This window comes from Dermatophagoides pteronyssinus, unplaced genomic scaffold, assembly GCF_027571235.1.
Source record: "Dermatophagoides pteronyssinus isolate colony J.1.1.1.1 unplaced genomic scaffold, Derpt_VIB-CSIC_2022.12 sq0001, whole genome shotgun sequence".
In the NCBI taxonomy this organism is placed as follows: domain Eukaryota; kingdom Metazoa; phylum Arthropoda; class Arachnida; order Sarcoptiformes; family Pyroglyphidae; genus Dermatophagoides; species Dermatophagoides pteronyssinus.
In genome coordinates, this window is record NW_027461525.1 from 4,865,670 (window position 1) to 4,886,107 (window position 20,438).

Sequence of the window (20,438 nt, forward strand, 5' to 3'; positions counted from 1 at the left end):
AGAATTCTGTTGATAATTTGTTGTGAAACGAAAAAGGCGCCAAATTCATTCACAAATGGAGAAAGCGATCAATTTACCATAACAAACCTAACATTACCAGGAATAACAAAACGATTCATATCAATCGCATAAGAATCGTGTCGATAATTTGTTCAAAAGAAGAACCTTCAAACTTTGTCATGAATCGAAAGAACTGCGAATTCACTGAAACAAGAATCATGAAAATGTTGAAACAATCCATGTTAATCACATAAGAATTGTGTCGATAATTTGTTGTGAAACGAAAATAGCGCCAAATTCATTCACAAATGGAGAGAACGACAAATTTACTGCCACCAAACTAACTCAAACAAGAATCTTTAAAAAAAGAATACGATCCACATTGATCATATTAGAATAGTGTCAATAATTTGTTCAAAGTAAGAAAACGCGCCAAATTTATTCAAGAACAGTGAGAACGGCAAATTTCAACCTTACATGATCAAGAATCTCGAGAATACAAATACGATCCACATTGCTCATATCAGAATTGTGTCGATAATTTGGTCAAAAGAAGAAAACGCGCCAAATCGATTCACGAATAGTGAAAATGTTAAATTTGCCAAACCAATCTTAACATTATCAGAAATAACAAAACGATCAATATTAATCATAAAGAAATTGTGTCGATAATTTGTTCAAAAGAAAAAAAGCGCCAAATTAATTCACGAATAGTGAAAACATCAAATTTATCAAACCAAACCTAACATTAACAAGAATCTTGAAAATACCAATACGATCCACATTGATCATATTAGAATTGCGTCGATAATTTGTTCGAAGATAGAAAACGCGCCAAATCCATTCAGGAATATTAAAAACGTTAAATTTATCAAACCAAACTTAACACAAACAAGAATTTTGGAAATAAGAATACAATCCACATTGATCATATTAGAATAGTGTCGATAATTTGTTCAAAGTAAGAAAACGCGCCAAATCATTTCACGGATAGTGAAAACGACAAATTTCAACCTAACATGATCAAGAATCTCGAGAATACAAATACGATCAACACTGATCATATCAGAATTGTGTCGATAATTTGGTCGAAGGAAGAAAACGCGCCAAATCAATTCACGAATAGTGAAAATGTTAAATTTTAATTTGCAAACAAGAATCTTTAAAATTCAAATACAATCCACATTAATCGTTTATGAATTCTGTCGATGATATGGTCAAAGAAAGAAATGGCGCCAAATCAATTCATGGAATAAGAAAACGACAAATTCAACGGATCAAACTTAACATGACTGAATGAAATGCATGTTGCTGAACAGTTAGAAAATGCAAATTAATTAGTTCGATAATTTAATAAGGTCCATCAATCAATCATTAGGCTATATCAGGGGTGACCAATTGGGTGGTCATTTTAGATTGGAAATTTGGATTTGCTGAAGAAGGATATTCTTCATGTTAGATTGGAAATTTGTATTTGTTATGAAAAGATATTCTTCATGTTAGAATACCAATTTGGATTTGCTGAAGAAGGATATTGTTCATGTTAGAATATCAATTTGGATTTGCTGAAGAACGATATTCTTCATGTTAGAATACCAATTTGGATTTGCTGAAGAACGATATTCTTCATGTTAGATTGGAAATTTGGATTTGCTGAAGAACGATATTCTTCATGTTAGAATACCAATTTGGATTTGCTGAAGAACGATATTCTTCATGTTAGAATACCAATTTGGATTTGCTGAAGAACGATATTCTTCATGTTAGAATACCAATTTGGATTTGCTGAAGAACGATATTCTTCATGTTAGAATACCAATTTGGATTTGCTGAAGAACGATATTCTTCATGTTAGAATACCAATTTGGATTTGCTGAAGAACGATATTCTTCATGCTAGAATACCAATTTGGATTTGCTGAAGAACGATATTCTTCATGTTAGAATACCAATTTGGATTTGCTGAAGAACGATATTCTTCATGCTAGAATACCAATTTGGATTTGCTGAAGAACGATATTCTTCATGTTAGAATACCAATTTGGATTTGCTGAAGAACGATATTCTTCATGCTAGATTACCAATTTGGATTTGTACCATGACAAACCTAACATAAAAAAGAATCTTGAAAATGCAAATTCAATCCACATTGTTCATATCACAATAGCGTCGATAATTTGTTCAAAGAAAGAAAACGCGCCAAATCATTTCATGAATTGAAAAAATGACAAATTTCAACTTAACATGAATAAGAATTTCGCAAACGCTGATACGATCCGCATTCGTATGTCAATAGATTTTTAATTATTATTCTTTAATTGTATTATTATTTTTATTTTTATTTTCAATTTGTATTTTACTTATTTGTATTCAAAATCACTACTTTAAATAATTATTATCAAATTCATATGTAAATATTTATGTCTGTTACAAGTACATGAAATTCTTAAATAAAGCAATGATCTTATTTTTGCACAATCCGGAATATTATCTGCAATGTGAATTGATTGATGGTCATTCGTTAATAATTATCGATTTAGTTGACCAAGTCCGTTTGATGGGTGAAAATAACTTCCATTTCGGCAATATGATGATTTTTTTCTATCAATTAATAAAAATAACAATTAATATTCATTAATTAATGGTTGCAATTTTTTCTAACCCACTTAGGTTAGTACTAACCGTCATTACTAACCCAAAATAGTTAGTACTAATCACTTAAGGTTAGTACTAACCGTTGATCATAACCCATATGGGTTAGTACTAACCTTTGAAATAACCCATTCAGGTTAGTACTAACCGTCATACTAACCTTAAGTGATTAGTACTAACAGTTCTGAGTTAGTACTAACCTAAATTGGTTAGAGAAAATAACCCAAATAGGTTAGTACTAACCTTACTTTTTTCAGTGACACTCGCACACCCAATGAAATTGGATTCGAAAAAAAAATTATTAAATGACAGAAAAAAAAACGAAAACGAAAAAAGTTGTTCGAAACGGAGAAATGTTGTTTGACTTGTTGAGACAGAAAAAAACTGTTTTGATACAATGCTTGTGATAACTATGCTGCGCATGATTTTTATATTTCACACAAGTCATTCACATAGACAGTTAGACAATGAATCGAACGTTTTTTTTTTTTTTTTGAATTTCAATTTTTTTTAATAATAATAATTATTAATAATTAAAATAATCAATCAATCAAATTCATATTCAAAAAATTCATATCAAGATTTTTTCCTTATATGTCTAAAATGTTTGATATATGCTTCGACCAATTTATTGATTTTTGATGGATTAATTTCACCACTTTTGCTATGACAAATCTGTTGAAATTGAAATTGAAATTTAAAATAATGAAAAAGAATAAAAAAAATTTATTACAAACCTTTGGAACAGCTTTACGTAATATATTTTTATATTCATCTTTGTTGATTTTCTTTTTCTGATAATATGGTTTCAATGCTAGTTTTACTTCTTCGATCACTCGTTCTTGACGGTTTAATTTTTTCAAAAACTTAAACGAAAAAAAAATTTGATTTCCAAAAATTCATAATAAATGATCATAATGTAAATAATACCTTTTCTTTTATCACCATATCAACAGCAGAGGTTGGCTGTCCATCGGAAAATTTACCTTTCGGTTGTTTCGAATGTTTACTTTTAGCATTACCGTTAGATTTGATATTGGAATTGCTATTCGATTGAAGTCTTGATGAATTTGTTTTTAGGATTTGATCCCAAATTTCTTTCACGTTGGCCAATGATGATGAATGATTAGATTGTGTCTGAGATTCGATTGGAGATAAACTATTTGGAGAAACTACATCCATATCGACGATTTCAATGATATCATGATTGGTTGTCTTTTCTTTGAGCGTCGATGAGGCTCCTTTTAATTGCGATTTCCCGCTTATATTACCAGTCTTGCTATTCGAAGAATTATGATTTTGTTGTTTTAAAGTCTGGGCATATTCTAGAATTTGAGTAAAATTGCTTAGTGAAGCTAATTTTGCAGCAACATTTGATCGACTGGAAGATTCAATAGAATCTTTCGAAATTGACTGCAAAAAATACAATTATCGAAAAAATTTAATTAAAATTTATAATCTTGAGGCTTACCAAAAGTGAACTTTTTAAAGTAGATTCAAAGCTTATCTTTTCCATATTTGGACTTTTCGAATGATCAGAATGATCAGGACTTTGTAAAGGCAACTCTGGATCGTAAAAGTCACTATCTTTGGCCATGTCAAGATTCGTTTCAAAAGTTTTAGCCGATTGAAATTCACCAGTTGATTTGATTGCCGATGTTGATGATTGTTTTGATCGTGTTACGGTGTTGGTCATCAACACTGGTGATTGAGATTCGTCTTGAGTGGGTGTAGGCAAAAATGAATCATCATTGAGGAAAATATCATTATCGTCGAAATCTGATAAGTTTCCTATTCTATTTTCGACATTTTTTGTGATAACCGAAGCCGATGTTTGATTGTTTTTCTCACTGTTAGGTATTATCTTTGGTAAGAATTTAAGTTCATCGGAGAATACGTTTTTCAAATCCGAAGATGATAAAGTAGTTTTAGATTTGTCATCGTCAAAATGGAAATTTATTGGCGATGAAATGGAATCATCGCTTAATTTTCCCAACAATGAATCATCAGAATGTGAAAGTTCTGGACTCATTGTTTCGATCGTATTACTTTTGTTAAGTTTCACATCCTTCTTGGGTTCATCACATTTTTCAATTGTTTGATTTTCTTCTTGTTTTTTGAAATTTACATTTATGATGATTTTGTCACCTATAGGTAAATAATTATAAATTGGTGATAAAATGTTATAAGCCATACAAACCTTGAGCGAAGATTTCCTTGGAATCGATCTTCGAATACGATTGGAATAAATTCGATTTTTTCTCCACACATTTCTTCTCTTCACTATGATGATGATGACCAGAAATGGTACCCGAAGAACTATTTTCCAAATCATGCTTATGACGATGATGATGACGATGATGATGATGATGATGATGATGGTGACGATGTTTTTTTGCACTTGAACTAGATTCATCTTTTGTTGATGAATCTCGTAAACGATTGTCATTATTATTTTTATTAGATGAGGATTGATTGATTTTTACATTTGATGATGATGATGATGGCTGTGGACAAATGATAGCTTTCGATTCCAATTTTGGATGCTCATTTTTGGAAAATTTTCGATGACGATCATATCGATCATCATGATTATAATCCAGATCACTGTGTTCATGTTTTTTGCTGCTATAATCTTTCGAATGAACGGGTTTCGATGTAGTTGTCTCAATCGTTTTTGATCGTTTAGCTGCCGATGTTGTTGTTGTTGATGATGATGATAATTCTTTATTCTTATGAGCAAGTGGTCTCCCATGCTTACAGGTTCTGATTTTAGCTTCGGATGAAGTAGAATTTTTCGGTGAATTTTTTTTAATATCTGGCTGTTTTGTCGGAATTTTAGTTTGCGTTTCATCTTTCACTTTAGGAACAGGTTTTTTAATTTTAACTGATTCAATAATATCGGGAAATATATCTTGATTTTCTTCGTCTTTTACTTTTCGTAACGAACTTTGTAATTTTGAAGAAATTTCCTGCTTTTTACTTTCTAATTTAGGACGATTATTGTTCATGGATTTTTCATTTTTTCTATCAACGTCGCAATGAACTTTTTCAAATTTTTCTTTCGATTCTGATTTTGATTTTTGGTTTGATTCAGAATTAGCTCCAATTGCTTTCCATTTGGGTCCGGAATTTTTCGATGTTTCATTCATTTCAGGATAGATAGGGACCCATTTTTTCGACAACGGAACATCATCATCATTATTATTCGAAGACTTATTTTTATCACTCAAAAAATTTGTCTTTAATACGATGGGCATTTTTATGGGAAAATGTACATTGATGCCACCTTGTTGAGCTACCAATTGTTTCAATTCATTTACTTCATCACGATCATCTTCATCTTCCGAATTATCACCAAACAGATCATTGATTGAGGGACGTCGTTTAAGTTTAGCTTGCTGAGATTTTTTCGAAACTTTTGTTTCAATATTTTTAATACTGGTATCATTTTTGGAATTTTCTTCACCACTTTCAGAAAGATTTTGTGTTTGATTGATATCACTTTCAATTTTCAATAATTTATCATCTTCAATATTGGCTACAGGTTCTTGTGGTTGTTTAAGTTGATTATTGCCATGATTTTCATCATTTTCGTCGTTAGCATCATCAGGATGGTTCTCATCTAAATCTTTGTTATTATCATCTTGTAATGATTCAATGTCGCTATACATTTCTATATCAATGTTTTTATCATCATCATCATTGTCAATAGTTAATGAAACAACTGGTGATGGTTTTATAAAGCTAATATTGTCTGTATGAGTAGTTCTTTCTTGATGCGCCGTTGATGAAGATGAGGATGAGGATGAGGAAGATGATAAATATGAATTCCCTGATAATGATGATCGCCTATCTGAACTATGATTTTTACAACTATTGCCATTATTTGTTGATGATGATTGAGGTGGTGATGATGAATGATTTGGCGAAGAATTATTTGGACATTGGCGAATCGAATTGTTTGATGATGAAGATTCTGCTTTGAGATAAACTCGACCATCACGAGCAATCGACAAATCTGATGATGAAGCATGTAGTATCTCTTGAGAAGTCATAATTTCACTTAATACATCAATATTGGAAGAATCTCGTATCTGTAATGATAATGGTTCGGTGGGTGTTTTAATTAATGATTTATTATTAACAAAAATATGATGTCTTGTATTTGTTAATAATCCAAGGCTTCCTGCAGACGAACCATCAACAGCGCCACTATCGAATAAATCATCATTATAGGAACTAAGATGATTCATTTCCAAACCATAACCAAACATTGAAAGACCACTGATACCACTAAACTGACGAATTTCTGAAAGCGATCGAGTTTGATTGATTGGTTTGGAAACAGGCAATCCGAATGGTGATTTAGGTTTACAAACAAGACCCAGTCTAGTTGCTAAACGTGATCGTGGATCAGCTGCTGGTAATCTTTTCATTGATAATTTTGATTTTTTTGTACGTTTCCTATATTTTCTTCGTCGAGTTCTTTTCGTTTTCGTTTTATTAGAAGTTTTTGTCTTTGTTGTTTTTCTTTTTTTCGTAGTTCTCCTTCGTCTTCTTTGTTTTGTTTTACGTTTAGTTTTTGTCGTTCGAGTACCAACATTCGAACGTCTAGCAAGAATTCGATTTCGAACCCGTTCGAATGTTCCGGTACGTGCTATTGCTCTTCGTTGTGCTAATCGACGTTGATTATTCTCTTCGTTTGCATCATCACCAAACAATCGTTCAAAACAATCCGGACAAAACCATTCATCGACTGGTATTGTTTCCAATGGTGGAACTAAACATTCACAATGATAACCAAAATCGCAACCATCACAAAGTAATAAACGATCTTCACGATCGCAACGACCACAAATTTCACAATATGTAACATCATCATTATCGATTGTAACTATTTCGAGAACAGATTTTTTAGCAATTGGAACCTAAATATTAAAAAATAAAAAATAAATTACAAATTTTAAAAAAATTTTGTTTTTTATAATTTTTTTTGTAAATATTGTATCTCAGATTGAAAACTAATAATATTCATTTCAATATTTGCATTATAATCACAATAATTGGATTAATATATTGCAAATATTTATCCAAAGTATGCGCAATTATTTTGATCATCATTTTTTTTAAATGAATGGAATTTGATCGGAATTCACTGTTAAATGATAATAATAATTACCTTCATTACAATTTCACCATTAATTGTTCGTCGAACTATAATGAATGAAAATGATTTTCTATCCACTGGACAGGTGTTAATTTGCTAAATAAATAAATAAAATTGGTTTAAAAAATAAATTACAAATTCTGAGAAAAAAAAATATTCGAACCTTTCCCCATTCTTCAATACATTCGAGACAAAAATGATGCATTGTTTCACATGAATCAGGACTACCAATATCTTGACCTTCGAATATATTCAAACAAATATAACAAGTTGGTGTACTATTTGGTGATAATGGCATCATTATTTCAGTTGATATATTTTCCTGATCACTTTCAGTATCATCACCATCATCATTATCATCATCAATTTCGTCCGTAGAATCGTTATCATCTGATTCAGTCACATCATCGTCGTCATCATCATCATCATCATCATCATTATCATCATCAGTATCTTCATTATCATCATTATTATTATTATTATTATTATTATGGTTTAAATTTGTAAATTCTTCATTATTAATGATTGATGTTGTCGTTGATGATGATGATTCAACAATATCATCTTTATCATCTTTTAATGATTTATCTTGATTATGCATTACAATTTATAAATTATTATTATTTTTTTATGAATGAATGAAAAAATCCTTATTATCAAGAATTCAGATGATAAAAATTTATAAAAACAATAAAATATTGAAGAATAATTATACCGACTATCCAAAGAAATTTTTTTTTTTTTTTTATGTGTGTGTTTTGGCCACAGAGTGGGCTTGTGCTTATTTTTCATTATAAATGATGATGAAGGAAGAGTAATAAAGAGAATGAGAGAGAGAGAGAGAGGAGGACAGAGGAATTATTCATAAACGTTAGGACAAAATTTTTTTCCAATTCAAAAATTCGAATGTTTTTTTTTGTTTGGTTCCAAGATTCGAATTCGAACGATATCGAACTGAAAAAAAATTTTGATAAAAAATTTTTTTTTGTTTTTTTTTCTCGAACATCATGCCCGAAATGGATAATAAAAATATTCATAAACAAATAAACGATGAAAATAATAAAGCAAATATTCGTAGTGATTCAAATGATTCAATAAAATTATTGAATCATTTGGATGATCTAATGACAATGTGTGAAGAAAAACTTCAATCATTAACAATTGAATTGATTCACATTAATGGTAATAATTCTTTTATTTTTTTTTGTTTTTTTAATAATAATTTTGTCATATCTGTATTTTTGTTTACTATAGCTATTATGTTTGAATTGAACCAACCATGAAATCATTGTTACACGAGGAATAATTTTCTTATTTATAAACCTTTTTCATAAAAATTACTTGTTGTTTAAATAATCAAATTTTTTTGCTGTTGTTAATGTTATCATCATTATTTATGAATTTTTTTTTGTTGAAAACACATCTCTTAAGATGTTAAAAACAATAAAATGACTATACAAAATTATTTGTAATAGTATTTTTCCAAAGAAGAAAAAAATTTCTGTGCGCGAGATAACAGACAATCCTTGTTGTTGTGTATTATACGTCATTGGCAAAACAAGACAAGAAAAAAAATTGAAATTGTGCAATTGTCTTTGCTTTTCCCATATTGAGTGTATGCCAAAAAAAACACATCATCATCATCATCATGTTATGATTGTCAAAAAATATCAAACTTTAGATCAATCAAAACATTTTAATGATTTGATAAGTGGGTGTTGTTTTTGTTTTTTGCCCATATAAACATTCGATCAGCAATCAATCAGTTTCATTTTGTTTTAATTTCTTTTTCTTTTCTTTTCTTTGATTTAAGTCTTTTATTTCAAATCACATAAATTTTGTTTTAAAAAAATGGTTCAGCCAAGGTAAATTCATTGTTTCTTTAATTAGTTTGGTTTATTTTATTTTTACCAATTTTGATTCTGTATAGCACATTTGATTTAGGACCACATACATTGAAAATTTCTCGAACATTACATCAAATTAATCGTAATCGTTTAGTTGAACGATTACGTTCGGATAAAAATGTTCCCGATCATTCGATGATTGTATTGCAAGGTGGAAAAACTCAAAACAATTATGATACGGATACTGAACCAGTATTTCGTCAGGAATCCTATTTTCATTGGACATTTGGTGTTGGTGAGCCTGATTATTATGGAGCTATTGATCTAACCACTGGTAAATCATACTTGTTTGCACCGAAATTACCCGATTCATATGCTATTTGGATGGGCAAGCTATATACTTTGAATGATCTTGTCGATCGATATAATGTTGATGCTGTTTATTATACCGAACAGGTATCTTCCCCCTTTTTTTTCATCGTTAGATTTTCCAATCAACTCACTCTACATTCTAAATCTATCATTTCTATAGATATGTCAAGTTTTGTCTGAACTTAAACCTCAAGTGTTGTTGACGTTGAAAGGTTTGAACACTGATTCCAATTTGGAAACGTTCGAAACTCAATTCGATGGAATTGATGGATTTAAAATTAACAATTCATTATTGCATCCTCATATGGCAGAATTACGTGTGTTCAAAACATCACAAGAACTTGATGTGATTCGTTATGCGAATAAGATTAGTAGCGAAGCCCATGTTGAAGTGATGAAGTCAATGAGGCCGGGCATGACCGAATATCAATTGGAATCCATATTCCTTCATTATTGTTACTTCAATGGTGGAGCACGGCATGTATCATATACATGTATCTGTGCAAGCGGATCTAATGGTGGTGTTTTACATTATGGACATGCGGCGGCGCCAAACAACAAAACTATCCATGATGGTGATATGTGTACATTCGATATGGGATGTGAGTATTACCGCTACTCATCGGACATCACTTGTTCTTTTCCTGCCAATGGAATATTTACGCCTGATCAAAGAATTATCTATGAAGCAGTGCTCAAGGCTAATCGAACTGTTATGAACGCCGTCAAGCCTGGTGTGTCTTGGAGAGATATGCATCTGTTGGCCGAAAAGACTCAATTGGAACAAATGTTAAAACATGGCTTGCTACAGGGAGATATTGATGAAATGATGAAAGCTAGACTGGGCTATTTCTTCATGCCTCATGGACTGGGCCATCTGCTCGGTATCGATGTACATGATGTCGGTGGCTATCTTGATACGTGTCCACCTCGTAGCAATGAGCCAGGATTACGGCAACTTCGTACAGCCAGGATTTTAGAGAAAGATATGGTATTGACCATTGAACCAGGCATTTATTTTGTTGATGCATTACTTGAACAGGCTCAAAATGATCCTCAACTAAGCAAATTCATTGTATGGCCTGTGATTGACCGATTTCGATCATTTGGAGGGGTATGATTCATTTGAATCTAAATTGTTCAATGTTTTATTAATTTTTTTTTTTTTTTTTTTTTTTTTGGTTAGGTTCGAATTGAAGATGATGTGGTTATTACGGCTGATGGTTGTGAACTTTTGACCAAAGTTCCACGTACTGTTGATGAAATCGAAGCTATTATGGCTGAAGGTCGAAAAAAAGAAATAAAATTTCCGCAACAAACATTATTAAAAAATGGCAAATAATCTTTATTTTTCCTAGGCATCCGGTTATCTATATTTGTTTTTATCTAATTGACAAACTGTTTGTATGCAATGAAATAAAATAATCCATATTTTTTTCCTTCGGTGTTGATCAAAATCGAAAAACAAAAAATCCGACCCGATCATATATCCCAAATTTAGACCACAATCGACAAATTGAAAAGCGGGAGTATGCGTTAGCAAATAATATTGTACCATAACGATGATTATGATCATGGGAAAGTCATCATCACGATCATTGCCATCACACACACACACACATACATCCACAGCCATTGATGTTGATGATGGTGAGAATGATAAGAGGGGGGAAAGATTATTGTTCGAAACTAACCAACCGACGACAACGACAACAACGATGACGATCAAATCGATGAAACGCGCATACATTCATACACACAAAAACCAAATATAATAGTTTTGAATGTGAAGAGATGATTGAGATCAACTGCCAGCTGTCCCTGCCAACCAGAAAAAAATCGAATCAGTCCATTGAATAATACACAAACAACAACAGCCCTAGGTGTGCAAAATGGTATTTTCCATCGTTCACTATCATCATTTCCCTATGGATCACTTGCATCCAATTCTCCATTTTTCTATTTGATAGTTTTTTTTTGTTTTGAAGGATTCAATCCACGACAACAATCACCGTCATCGTGGTCGTGGCCATCATCATCATCAAATCCATAGATGTACCTAAGAGAACAACTTTGGTGCTGCTGTTTCCGCCCGTTTTTTCGTTTCTTCTATTTCATTTTGCCATCTTCATCAAATGAGAATGGAACGATCAGCCAAAAAAAGCAGAGCAGAGCAGTAACCGAATGACAAAAAAAAAATATCCATCCACTACTGAAAACCGTACACACAAATACATACAATTAGGGATACAGTTATCAGTAACAGCCACTGAATGTTCCAACAACCAAAAAAAAAAAATGATCATCTTCCCCTCTTGTAGTTGATTTTGTTTGAATCGTCGAATTCGTTCATCGACTCGACGTTTAACTATCCAACTGTTAATATGAGATCAGAAAGTTGTTGGAACAGCAATGGAACAAATATAGTTCCCGCTGTATGTGTATGGACACAGAAAAAAAAACTAATGATGATGATGATGAGAAGTGGTGCTTTGGTCTGTGTGTGTGCATTTTATATGCCTGAAGAATAAGGGTAGTGAATGAAATACTGTGTAACGTTGTGTATACAACAACAACAACAACAACAGCAGAAGAAGAAACAGAGATTGTGTCCAATAATACTATCTACTTTGTTTGTGTAAAGAACAACGACTACTGATGAAATAATTTCGAAATAACAACAAAACGGAAACGACAGACGGACTGGTGAAAATAGAAAAAAGAAAGAAAAAAAAATTTCAGTGTGTTGTTGGTTCCCTTTGTCAATCGGCCAATACATCCAATCTAACCATTCGATTCATCCAATGATCTTTTCTTTCTCTCGATTTCTTTCTTTAATGATTAACATTATTCAATTTTTTCTTTCGGACAGATCAATTGGGATTTTTTTTTTGTTTCTTCTTGTAACTATGGTATTTTCAATAAGAATCAAACTTTGAAAGAAACTTTGTCCTTTGTTTGATGAATATTATAATTGATTCTAGTGGAAATACCTGAAGAATTTTTTTGTTGTTGTTGTTGTTCTGGAAAATCATTTATTTCTGGAACCAAGAATCTTTTTTTTGTTTTGAGACATAAATCAATACGCAGCTGCTTTGTGGTCTCATAATTTTTTTTGTGTGTGTGTGTGCGTTTGTATAAATTTTATTTCTTGTCTCCTTGTTGTCTCGTCATCATCTCTCCAATAATAATCATCATCATCGACTACAAACGGCAACATTGTAGTAATATTATTTGTCGTTGCCATCATCATCATCATCATCATCATCGCTATCCTCGCCACTATTCAACCATCAATTTGATGATTGTTGTTTAGGGATAGCAGCAGCATTTATTCTCCAAACTACCACCATCATCATCATCATCATCAACAATATCAACATACACCATACTATCATCATAATCATCGACATCGCCATTGCCATCACCATCATCATCAGTAATTCAATTTTTTTTTCTTTTTTTTTTGATCATCGTCGTTAAGTTTTCGACGACACGGTTGCTGAAGCCGATACACACTCACACACACACACACAATCATCAACGAAACCGAAGTTACCAACCAACCAACCAACTAACAAAATCATCATCATCATAATAGCACTACCATAGCATTATCATTCATTTATTGATCGTGATCTTCGTCAGGGCAGCCATAATCATCATACAATTTGTGGTAACTGATTTTTTTTCTATTTTGCATCATCGAATCTATAGACATTAATCGATGATCAACATTTCATCAACATAGAAAAGTATGGATAAATGATAATAATGATGCCACTATCGCTCGAGCTCACTTTTTATTTTCCTCAAATGTTTAATGATTTAAACAAATCGCATTGTGTTTCATCATTATTCTAATTGATACAACAACAACAACATCTGCTCCATCATCAAATCGTTTGTTTGTCGTTTTGATCTTCAAAATATAATGAATAAAATGATAATGATTACAAAATAAAATATACTGATTAAAAATAAGTGAAAAGTATTGTTACCTTAAAAATAGAATAGTATTCAATTATCCATTAACTTTCTAACCACCTTTGGTGGTCAAACCACAACAACAACAACAACAAAATAAACGACGGTATGCGCTGTGTGCCGCAATAAACCAAGGCATTGAAGACTGGTATTATTGTTCAAACTTCGAATTGTTCAATTGTTCGATCATCATCATCATCATCAACATCAATGCTGCACCACTACATCGGCATTGTCGAGCCATATATGATTATTTTCTGTAATAATAATATATTTTTTTTTGTTTTGTTTTGTTTCCATATAAACTTTCATTTTCACTTGGCACACATTGTCACGTTTGATTGTGCCGGAAAAATCGAATTTCAGCAATTTGTCGAAGAAAAAAAAAATTCGTATATTCACAACCAACTTTGATAATTCTGAATGATTGTTTTTTTTTTTGTTCTTGATATAATCTTTTAAGATTCTAGTTTGTTGTTGTTGTTGAAACAAACAATCTCATATATGATAATGCAATTGATCTTTGATTAGAAAAAATTCTTTTGTTTTTTTTTGGAATTTATTCATCAGCAAAAAAAACTTTGATCAGGCTGATCTGTTGTTTCGAAAATAATATTGTGCCTGATTCCTAATTTTTTCACCATCATTTTACTCAATACATTCCATCAAAATCACGATATACAAACTATAGAGTAGCAAAGTCATCATCATCATCTCGTAAGAGCCCAGCTTATTATTGTGGTGATCATTAATAAAAAAAACAGAAATACAAGCACAGTACAAAATATAATCATCAAAAATGTCATTCAAAAATACACCTCCTTCTGCTGTATCAACAAAACTAACATTTCCATGTACCGAATGCAATTTCGAAGCACAAAGCGCTCGTCAACTATCTCGTCATAAAGCTGTAACACATACTCAAAATGCTCTTAAATGTGTCTTATGTCCATTCGTAACGGTTAGTAACACATTTTTTTCGAATTTGATGTTAATCGTTTTTTGTTGTTGTTTTGTTTTACAGGCATATCAAACTAATCTTTTACGTCATCGAAAAGATGTTCATGGAATTTGTGGTTCCAAAGGTAATTTGTTGTCATTTTTGTTTGTTGATTATTTCAAAAAAAACAAAACGAATTCTCTTTCAACTCACAGGTAATAAAAGCTGTAAATTCTGTGGTTTTGTTTCCGAAGACAATGATACATTGATTCAACATCAGATTGAATTTCATCAAGATATTCTCAAAACAGCTCAAGCAAAATTTGCTAAAGAACTAGTCTCGGCTGGTGGTGAAGAAAATGTTGCCGATTTTTCTGCAAATTTCGAATCAATGAGCGAAGATTTTCTAAACAATAAAAACAATTCTTCTAACACGACAAACATTGTTCAAACTGGTAATAAAAAACGAACAGCAAAAAATCTAGATAAACATCAACAAAATAATTTCAAATCATCTACAAATTCGACAAAATCGATGATTGCTAATAATAATAATAATAATAATGATGATGATGATGTAGACGCCAATGATGAACAAACAGAGTTTGAAGAATTTTGGAAAGCAGGTTTTATTGATCAACAATATGACGATCATTCAAATTATTATGGATCACATACAGTTCCACTAATCACAATGAATACAGCTGAAATTGCACAAAACGAAAGTGTACCAGCATCATCACGTTCGAGTACACCAAAATCTCAATCATCATCAAATGTTATGAACGTCAATAATATAAGTAACAACAACAGCTTACATCATCACATGAATAATAATAATAATAGCAGCATTGCAGATTTGCCTGCCACAAGAATCCGTCGACAATACAACTGTAATGATTGTGGATTTCGTACTGTCAATCCTCGTGAATTTCTATATCATCGTCGTGATGGCCATGGATATAAAGTCAAAATTGTTGAATGTCCATATTGTGTTTATGCTTGTCAATATGTTCAGAAATTACAAAGGCATTTACTTTTGGTACATAAACTTACATCTGTCATGGATTCACCATCTGAACAAGGAGGTGCCAATGGTGAATTAGAACAATTACTTGTCAAACGAAAATATCGACGAACATCTCGCCCAATCGAATCAAATTCAATCGAACAAAATGTTAATCATTTAGAAACGATTAATGATGATGCAGCATGTATGTTTTACTTTTCCAAAAGATTTTGTATCCAAAATTAATTCACATTTTTTTTTGCTATTTAGCACCACCGAATGATGATTACGAACAAAATGATCGAGCTCCTGATTTTGAACCAATGAATAATTTTGAAATGAATCTAAATGAATACCATGAGATGATTGAAGATGCTGAAATGGAATCGAATACTAGCAACAATGATTCTGGTACATTTTTAAATTCTTTTTTTTATACTAAATTTACTAAATGTTTATTTTATTTATAGATGATAAAAAATTCATGTTCAATTTGGAATGTTATATTTGCAAGATTAAATTCGGCGACGCTATTTCGGCACAGAAACATTTTCTCAAACATCACAAACATTCTAATTCTAATTACAAAGGAATGACATCTATTATGAAAAATCATGAACAAAATACAGAGGAAAGTGCAAATTGGAAAGGACAACCGACGACTACAAATCAAAAGAAAATTTTTGATAGTAATGCTAAAAACGTACATGTATGCAATTTTTGTGGATATAAAACACGATGGATTTCCGAACTTGAACGTCACATTCGTGTTCATTCCAAAGAAAAACCTTTCAAATGTTTATATTGCAATTTTCGTAGCAAATGGAAAGGCGATCTTAATCGTCACATTCAACGGTATCATTCTAACGAAACAAATCTTCAGGACATGGAAAGTAGTGATAATAGCACTAATGGTGGTGGTATTCCAATCACATCAAATATTATGTTACCTAATGATAATCAAGATGATGCAATGAATGAGGATTCATATTTGACTACTGGTGATTATGAAATGTACGAAATGGATGAAGATAACACAGGCTTAAGCCAAGATGATCAAGTCAATACTAACGATCAAGATAATGAACTTTCTGATGTAGATAATTCTGAAATAGTCAACGGCAATTCGGCCAAAATGTATAAATGCACATATTGCGATTTTATGTGTAGTACGGCATCACGATTTCATGTCCATTATGTTCAACATCTAAATACAAAACCATTTCAATGTTCGATTTGTGGTCATCGTTCTAATTGGGAATGGGATGTAACTAAACATATCAAAATGAAAGCCCAACGAGATCCAATCCATGAGAAAGCTCATCCTGTTCTAATTCATGATTCAGGAAAACGTGATTATTCAAAATATAATAAATTTGTTGTTTGGATTGGCCGAGATGAGGCAGACATTGCAAATGAAGTGAATAACCGAATCGATTTTCGTGCTCGACGATTCAAGAGTGAAGGCAATGAATATGAAAACGAAGATAATGGTTTTGGTGAAGCCGGTGGAAATTTACTAGTACCTGAAGTTAATTTCGAAATCGATGATGAAAGCAGTGTTGAAGTTTTCTCTAACACTACTCGAAAATATTCCAAAAAATCTTCAATTGTTTCTCGACATCCGAATTCTAGTTCAAAACTTATATCATGTTCTCAATGCGATTTTCGACATCATTTTGCTCGTGTTATGGTAGCTCACATGTCTAGTCATAATCAAACTAAACCATATGGTTGCAATGAATGTTCGTTTGAAACCAAATGGAGAGAGATGATCTTTGATCATTATTCTAGCATTCACGAAAATCTTAATCCTAACGATTTCGAGATACGATTTCGTTGTGCCATTGATGAAAACTCTGTTTGTCGAATACTTTCTGCCGATGAGGTTAGTCGTTTCGAGAAGAACAACATGTCAAACATTTCCCCTCCATCACAATCTACTTCAACAACAACAAGTATGACATTGCAAAATGATCATCACAATTCTAGTCTAATCGAACCAAATATTTATGAAGAAAAAACTGTGATTCGATGCGAACTTTGTCCATTCATTACAACCAACATGAAAAAGATGTCGATCCATTGTCGATTTCATAATCCCTCAAAAGGTTCCCTTAAATGCAAACAATGTCCATATTATATTAATAATCCTGATAAATTAAAGCGACATCAAAAATTACATCAAAAAACAGAATCAATTCCATTGACTGCACCATCACCACTATCGACTTTGCATCATTCTACAAATATGATTAATGAGAATTCAAATGATGTCGACTATCAACAACAATCAAAACTTAAATATTCTTCATTGATTTCCTGTTCCCTGTGTACATTCCAAACTTCAAATGTTCAATCATTGAATGATCATATGAATAATACTCATAATCATATACATTCCTCTCAAACAAATCTTGTTGCTGACGATAACATTGGCGATAATGGTGATTATGGATTAAGCGAAAATATTTTAGAACAAACACTTGTTGAAAATGTTTTTAAAAATGGCTCATCACCAACTAATAATAATGAAAATCAATCATCAAATAATACAAAAAATTATGATGATGATGATGATGATGATAAACATAATTTTATCGCTGTTGATAGCATCAAAAATAATGGTGAAGCTAAAATATTTTCATATGTTTGTCCAGGTCAGATAACAAATCTAATAAATTAAGTTTCAATATTTTAAAATAAAGTTATTTTTATTTATTCTATTCATACTTCATTTACGAATTTATAACTAAAATGACAGATTGTCCAGCGGCATTCAAGAGTCCGGGTGATTATAATGTTCATGCACATTTTCATTCATCTAATTATCAACATGCTTGTCCATATTGTACTTACAAGTTAGTAATTTAAAATTATTAGGTTAGAAATCAATGAATTATTTTAAATTCTATTTTTTTCGGCATAGAGCACGGAATAAGCCACAGTTATGCAAACATCTTTATGTACATACGGCTGAATATATAGCGAAACGAGCAAGTTCATATCCAGAAGGTACAAAATTAAAGGTTGAAAATCAAATGAATGCTAACAAACCGATTTCAAATAATCAAACATCATCAAAGAATAATTCAACAAATATTATGAACATGCCTTTAGTAAAAAAAATTTCAATAAAAAAAGCTGTACGCAGACATCGAACAAAAATGCCATTTCCGATGAAACCAGTGAAAGCTCGTCTGAATAGCGAACAAAATGGAAAACAAAACATAATTTTCAAAAATAACGATCTAATGGCCAGTCAAGAATTTTTAGAAACGAAAGAATATTTACAAAGAATCAATTCGGGTATCAAAAATCGTTGTATGTATCGTTGTTCAAAATGTCCAGCTGTATTTACTAAAGTCAATACTTTGATCTATCATACTTCATTGCATGAAGAAAATTATAGATTTTCTTGCGAATCATGTAACTATTCCACCGAAACTGAAGATAATCTTAGCATACATTCATTGTTACATAATCTGACTGAATCACAATCTGCTTTAGGTTATAATTTCAATTACAATTGTCATAAATGTCCAGCAGGCTTTTCGAAACGATCACGTTTAGAAAAACATTTATCATTACATGGTGCTCAATTCAATTGGAAATGCGATAAATGTGATTATTCGGTACGATATGCAGCTACATTAGTCAAACATCGGGCAATACATTTGATCAATCCTAATTTTCAAGCAATGGAATATGGCCAATTCGATAATATAATTAATGATGATGAAGATCGTGATCAAGAACAACATTCTTACACTGTTCATCAAATATCGAATGATGTTGATGATTGTGAAAACTATGCAAAACCAGATTTAAAATTGAAATTAAATCTAACCAAACTTCGAGACAATCTACATGTTGCTGGTACTAGCTTTCAAAAAGTTCAACAAGATGATGATGATGGCGGTGATGATAATAGCGTAGCTAATATGTCATCCATTGGACAAGATGACGATGATGAAGATTTACCTTATGGCGATGATGATGTTATGAATCCGTCTTTGTTATTAGAAGAAGGTGAAATGGAATAATTCAAATCGGGTTATATCAAAAATTATATTTTTCTTTCTCCTTTAATACTCTTTTTATTGCCAAAAGACAAGTTTTTTACTTTTTTTTTTTGCAACAATCATATCGCACTCACCAACATGGCCATAACAAATAATTCATTTTTTCCATATAAAAAACATAAAGCCGGCTATTTTCTATATATGCAACAAAAAAAAACAAACAAAACTTTTCATTTCTTTTATATACCACCAATATTATACTACCCGAGCTTTCGAAGTATTCCACATCAATCAATCACAAACAAAAAAAAACATTTACTCATTAAATTCTTTTGAATATTACCGGAACCATTTGTATTATGTGATTTTGTTTCGATCGAAATTCTAATCTTAAATAGTGATTAAAATTTTTCAAAAAGAAATTTAAATTGTCTTTT

The 20,438-nt window shown here is 31.4% G+C and overlaps 4 protein-coding genes and 1 long non-coding RNA gene across 7 annotated transcripts; 3 read left to right on the forward strand and 2 right to left on the reverse strand.

Moving 5' to 3' along the window:
- Nucleotides 1-3,177: 3,177 nt before the first annotated feature.
- On the reverse strand, nucleotides 3,178-8,422 carry LOC113792855 (uncharacterized). Its single transcript, XM_027342810.2, has 7 exons — nucleotides 7,985-8,422; nucleotides 7,834-7,917; nucleotides 4,852-7,582; nucleotides 4,123-4,799; nucleotides 3,582-4,064; nucleotides 3,389-3,517; nucleotides 3,178-3,326 (listed from the first exon to the last, which is right to left on the reverse strand). The coding sequence occupies exons 1-7, from the start codon at nucleotides 8,420-8,422 to the stop codon at nucleotides 3,228-3,230; spliced, it is 4,641 nt and encodes a 1,546-aa protein (XP_027198611.2). The 3' UTR covers nucleotides 3,178-3,227.
- A 220-nt stretch (nucleotides 8,423-8,642) lies between these two features.
- LOC113792874 (uncharacterized) lies at nucleotides 8,643-9,400 on the forward strand. Its single transcript, XM_075822952.1, has 2 exons — nucleotides 8,643-9,003; nucleotides 9,076-9,400. Exons 1-2 carry the CDS (start codon nucleotides 8,829-8,831, stop codon nucleotides 9,102-9,104), a joined length of 204 nt encoding a protein of 67 aa, XP_075679067.1. The 5' UTR covers nucleotides 8,643-8,828; the 3' UTR covers nucleotides 9,105-9,400.
- A 137-nt stretch (nucleotides 9,401-9,537) lies between these two features.
- LOC113792777 (xaa-Pro dipeptidase-like) lies at nucleotides 9,538-11,476 on the forward strand. The gene is made up of 4 exons (XM_027342713.2): nucleotides 9,538-9,686; nucleotides 9,752-10,124; nucleotides 10,201-11,154; nucleotides 11,227-11,476. The coding sequence occupies exons 1-4, from the start codon at nucleotides 9,673-9,675 to the stop codon at nucleotides 11,380-11,382; spliced, it is 1,497 nt and encodes a 498-aa protein (XP_027198514.1). The 5' UTR covers nucleotides 9,538-9,672; the 3' UTR covers nucleotides 11,383-11,476.
- Nucleotides 9,588-14,175, reverse strand: LOC142645775 (uncharacterized). Its single transcript, XR_012846835.1, has 2 exons — nucleotides 14,042-14,175; nucleotides 9,588-13,962 (listed from the first exon to the last, which is right to left on the reverse strand). It is a non-coding gene; the product is annotated as an uncharacterized LOC142645775 (long non-coding RNA).
- A 651-nt stretch (nucleotides 14,176-14,826) lies between these two features.
- LOC113792774 (uncharacterized) lies at nucleotides 14,827-20,423 on the forward strand. Of its 3 annotated transcripts, none has more exons than XM_075822728.1 (8): nucleotides 14,827-14,988; nucleotides 15,052-15,112; nucleotides 15,183-16,181; nucleotides 16,247-16,387; nucleotides 16,447-18,636; nucleotides 18,741-18,837; nucleotides 18,906-19,300; nucleotides 19,389-19,612. In XM_075822728.1, exons 1-8 carry the CDS (start codon nucleotides 14,827-14,829, stop codon nucleotides 19,463-19,465), a joined length of 4,122 nt encoding a protein of 1,373 aa, XP_075678843.1. In that variant the 3' UTR covers nucleotides 19,466-19,612. The 3 variants fall into 3 exon arrangements, with proteins under 3 accessions (XP_075678843.1, XP_027198505.2, XP_027198504.2); XM_027342704.2 differs by having other exon boundaries at nucleotides 19,379-19,518; XM_027342703.2 differs by having other exon boundaries at nucleotides 18,906-20,423.
- Nucleotides 20,424-20,438: the final 15 nt, after the last annotated feature.

Excerpts from the sequence above, each read along its gene's own strand:
- LOC113792777 (XM_027342713.2), top strand. Across the intron at positions 10,125-10,200 it reads CTGTTTATTATACCGAACAG|ATATGTCAAGTTTTGTCTGA; the intron begins GTATCTTCCCCC and ends TCATTTCTATAG. Across the intron at positions 11,155-11,226 it reads GATTTCGATCATTTGGAGGG|GTTCGAATTGAAGATGATGT; the intron begins GTATGATTCATT and ends TTTTTTGGTTAG.
- LOC113792774 (XM_027342703.2), top strand. The coding sequence starts at position 14,827 with ATGTCATTCAAAAATACACCTCCTTCTGCTGTATCAACAAAACTAACA. Across the intron at positions 15,113-15,182 it reads TGGAATTTGTGGTTCCAAAG|GTAATAAAAGCTGTAAATTC; the intron begins GTAATTTGTTGT and ends TTCAACTCACAG. Across the intron at positions 16,182-16,246 it reads GATTAATGATGATGCAGCAT|CACCACCGAATGATGATTAC; the intron begins GTATGTTTTACT and ends TTTGCTATTTAG.
- LOC113792855 (XM_027342810.2), bottom strand. The coding sequence starts at position 8,422 with ATGCATAATCAAGATAAATCATTAAAAGATGATAAAGATGATATTGTT. Across the intron at positions 4,065-4,122 it reads CTTTAAAAAGTTCACTTTTG|TCAATTTCGAAAGATTCTAT; the intron begins GTAAGCCTCAAG and ends TATTTTTTGCAG. Across the intron at positions 3,327-3,388 it reads TACGTAAAGCTGTTCCAAAG|ATTTGTCATAGCAAAAGTGG; the intron begins GTTTGTAATAAA and ends CAATTTCAACAG.
- LOC113792874 (XM_075822952.1), top strand. The coding sequence starts at position 8,829 with ATGCCCGAAATGGATAATAAAAATATTCATAAACAAATAAACGATGAA. Across the intron at positions 9,004-9,075 it reads TGAATTGATTCACATTAATG|CTATTATGTTTGAATTGAAC; the intron begins GTAATAATTCTT and ends TGTTTACTATAG.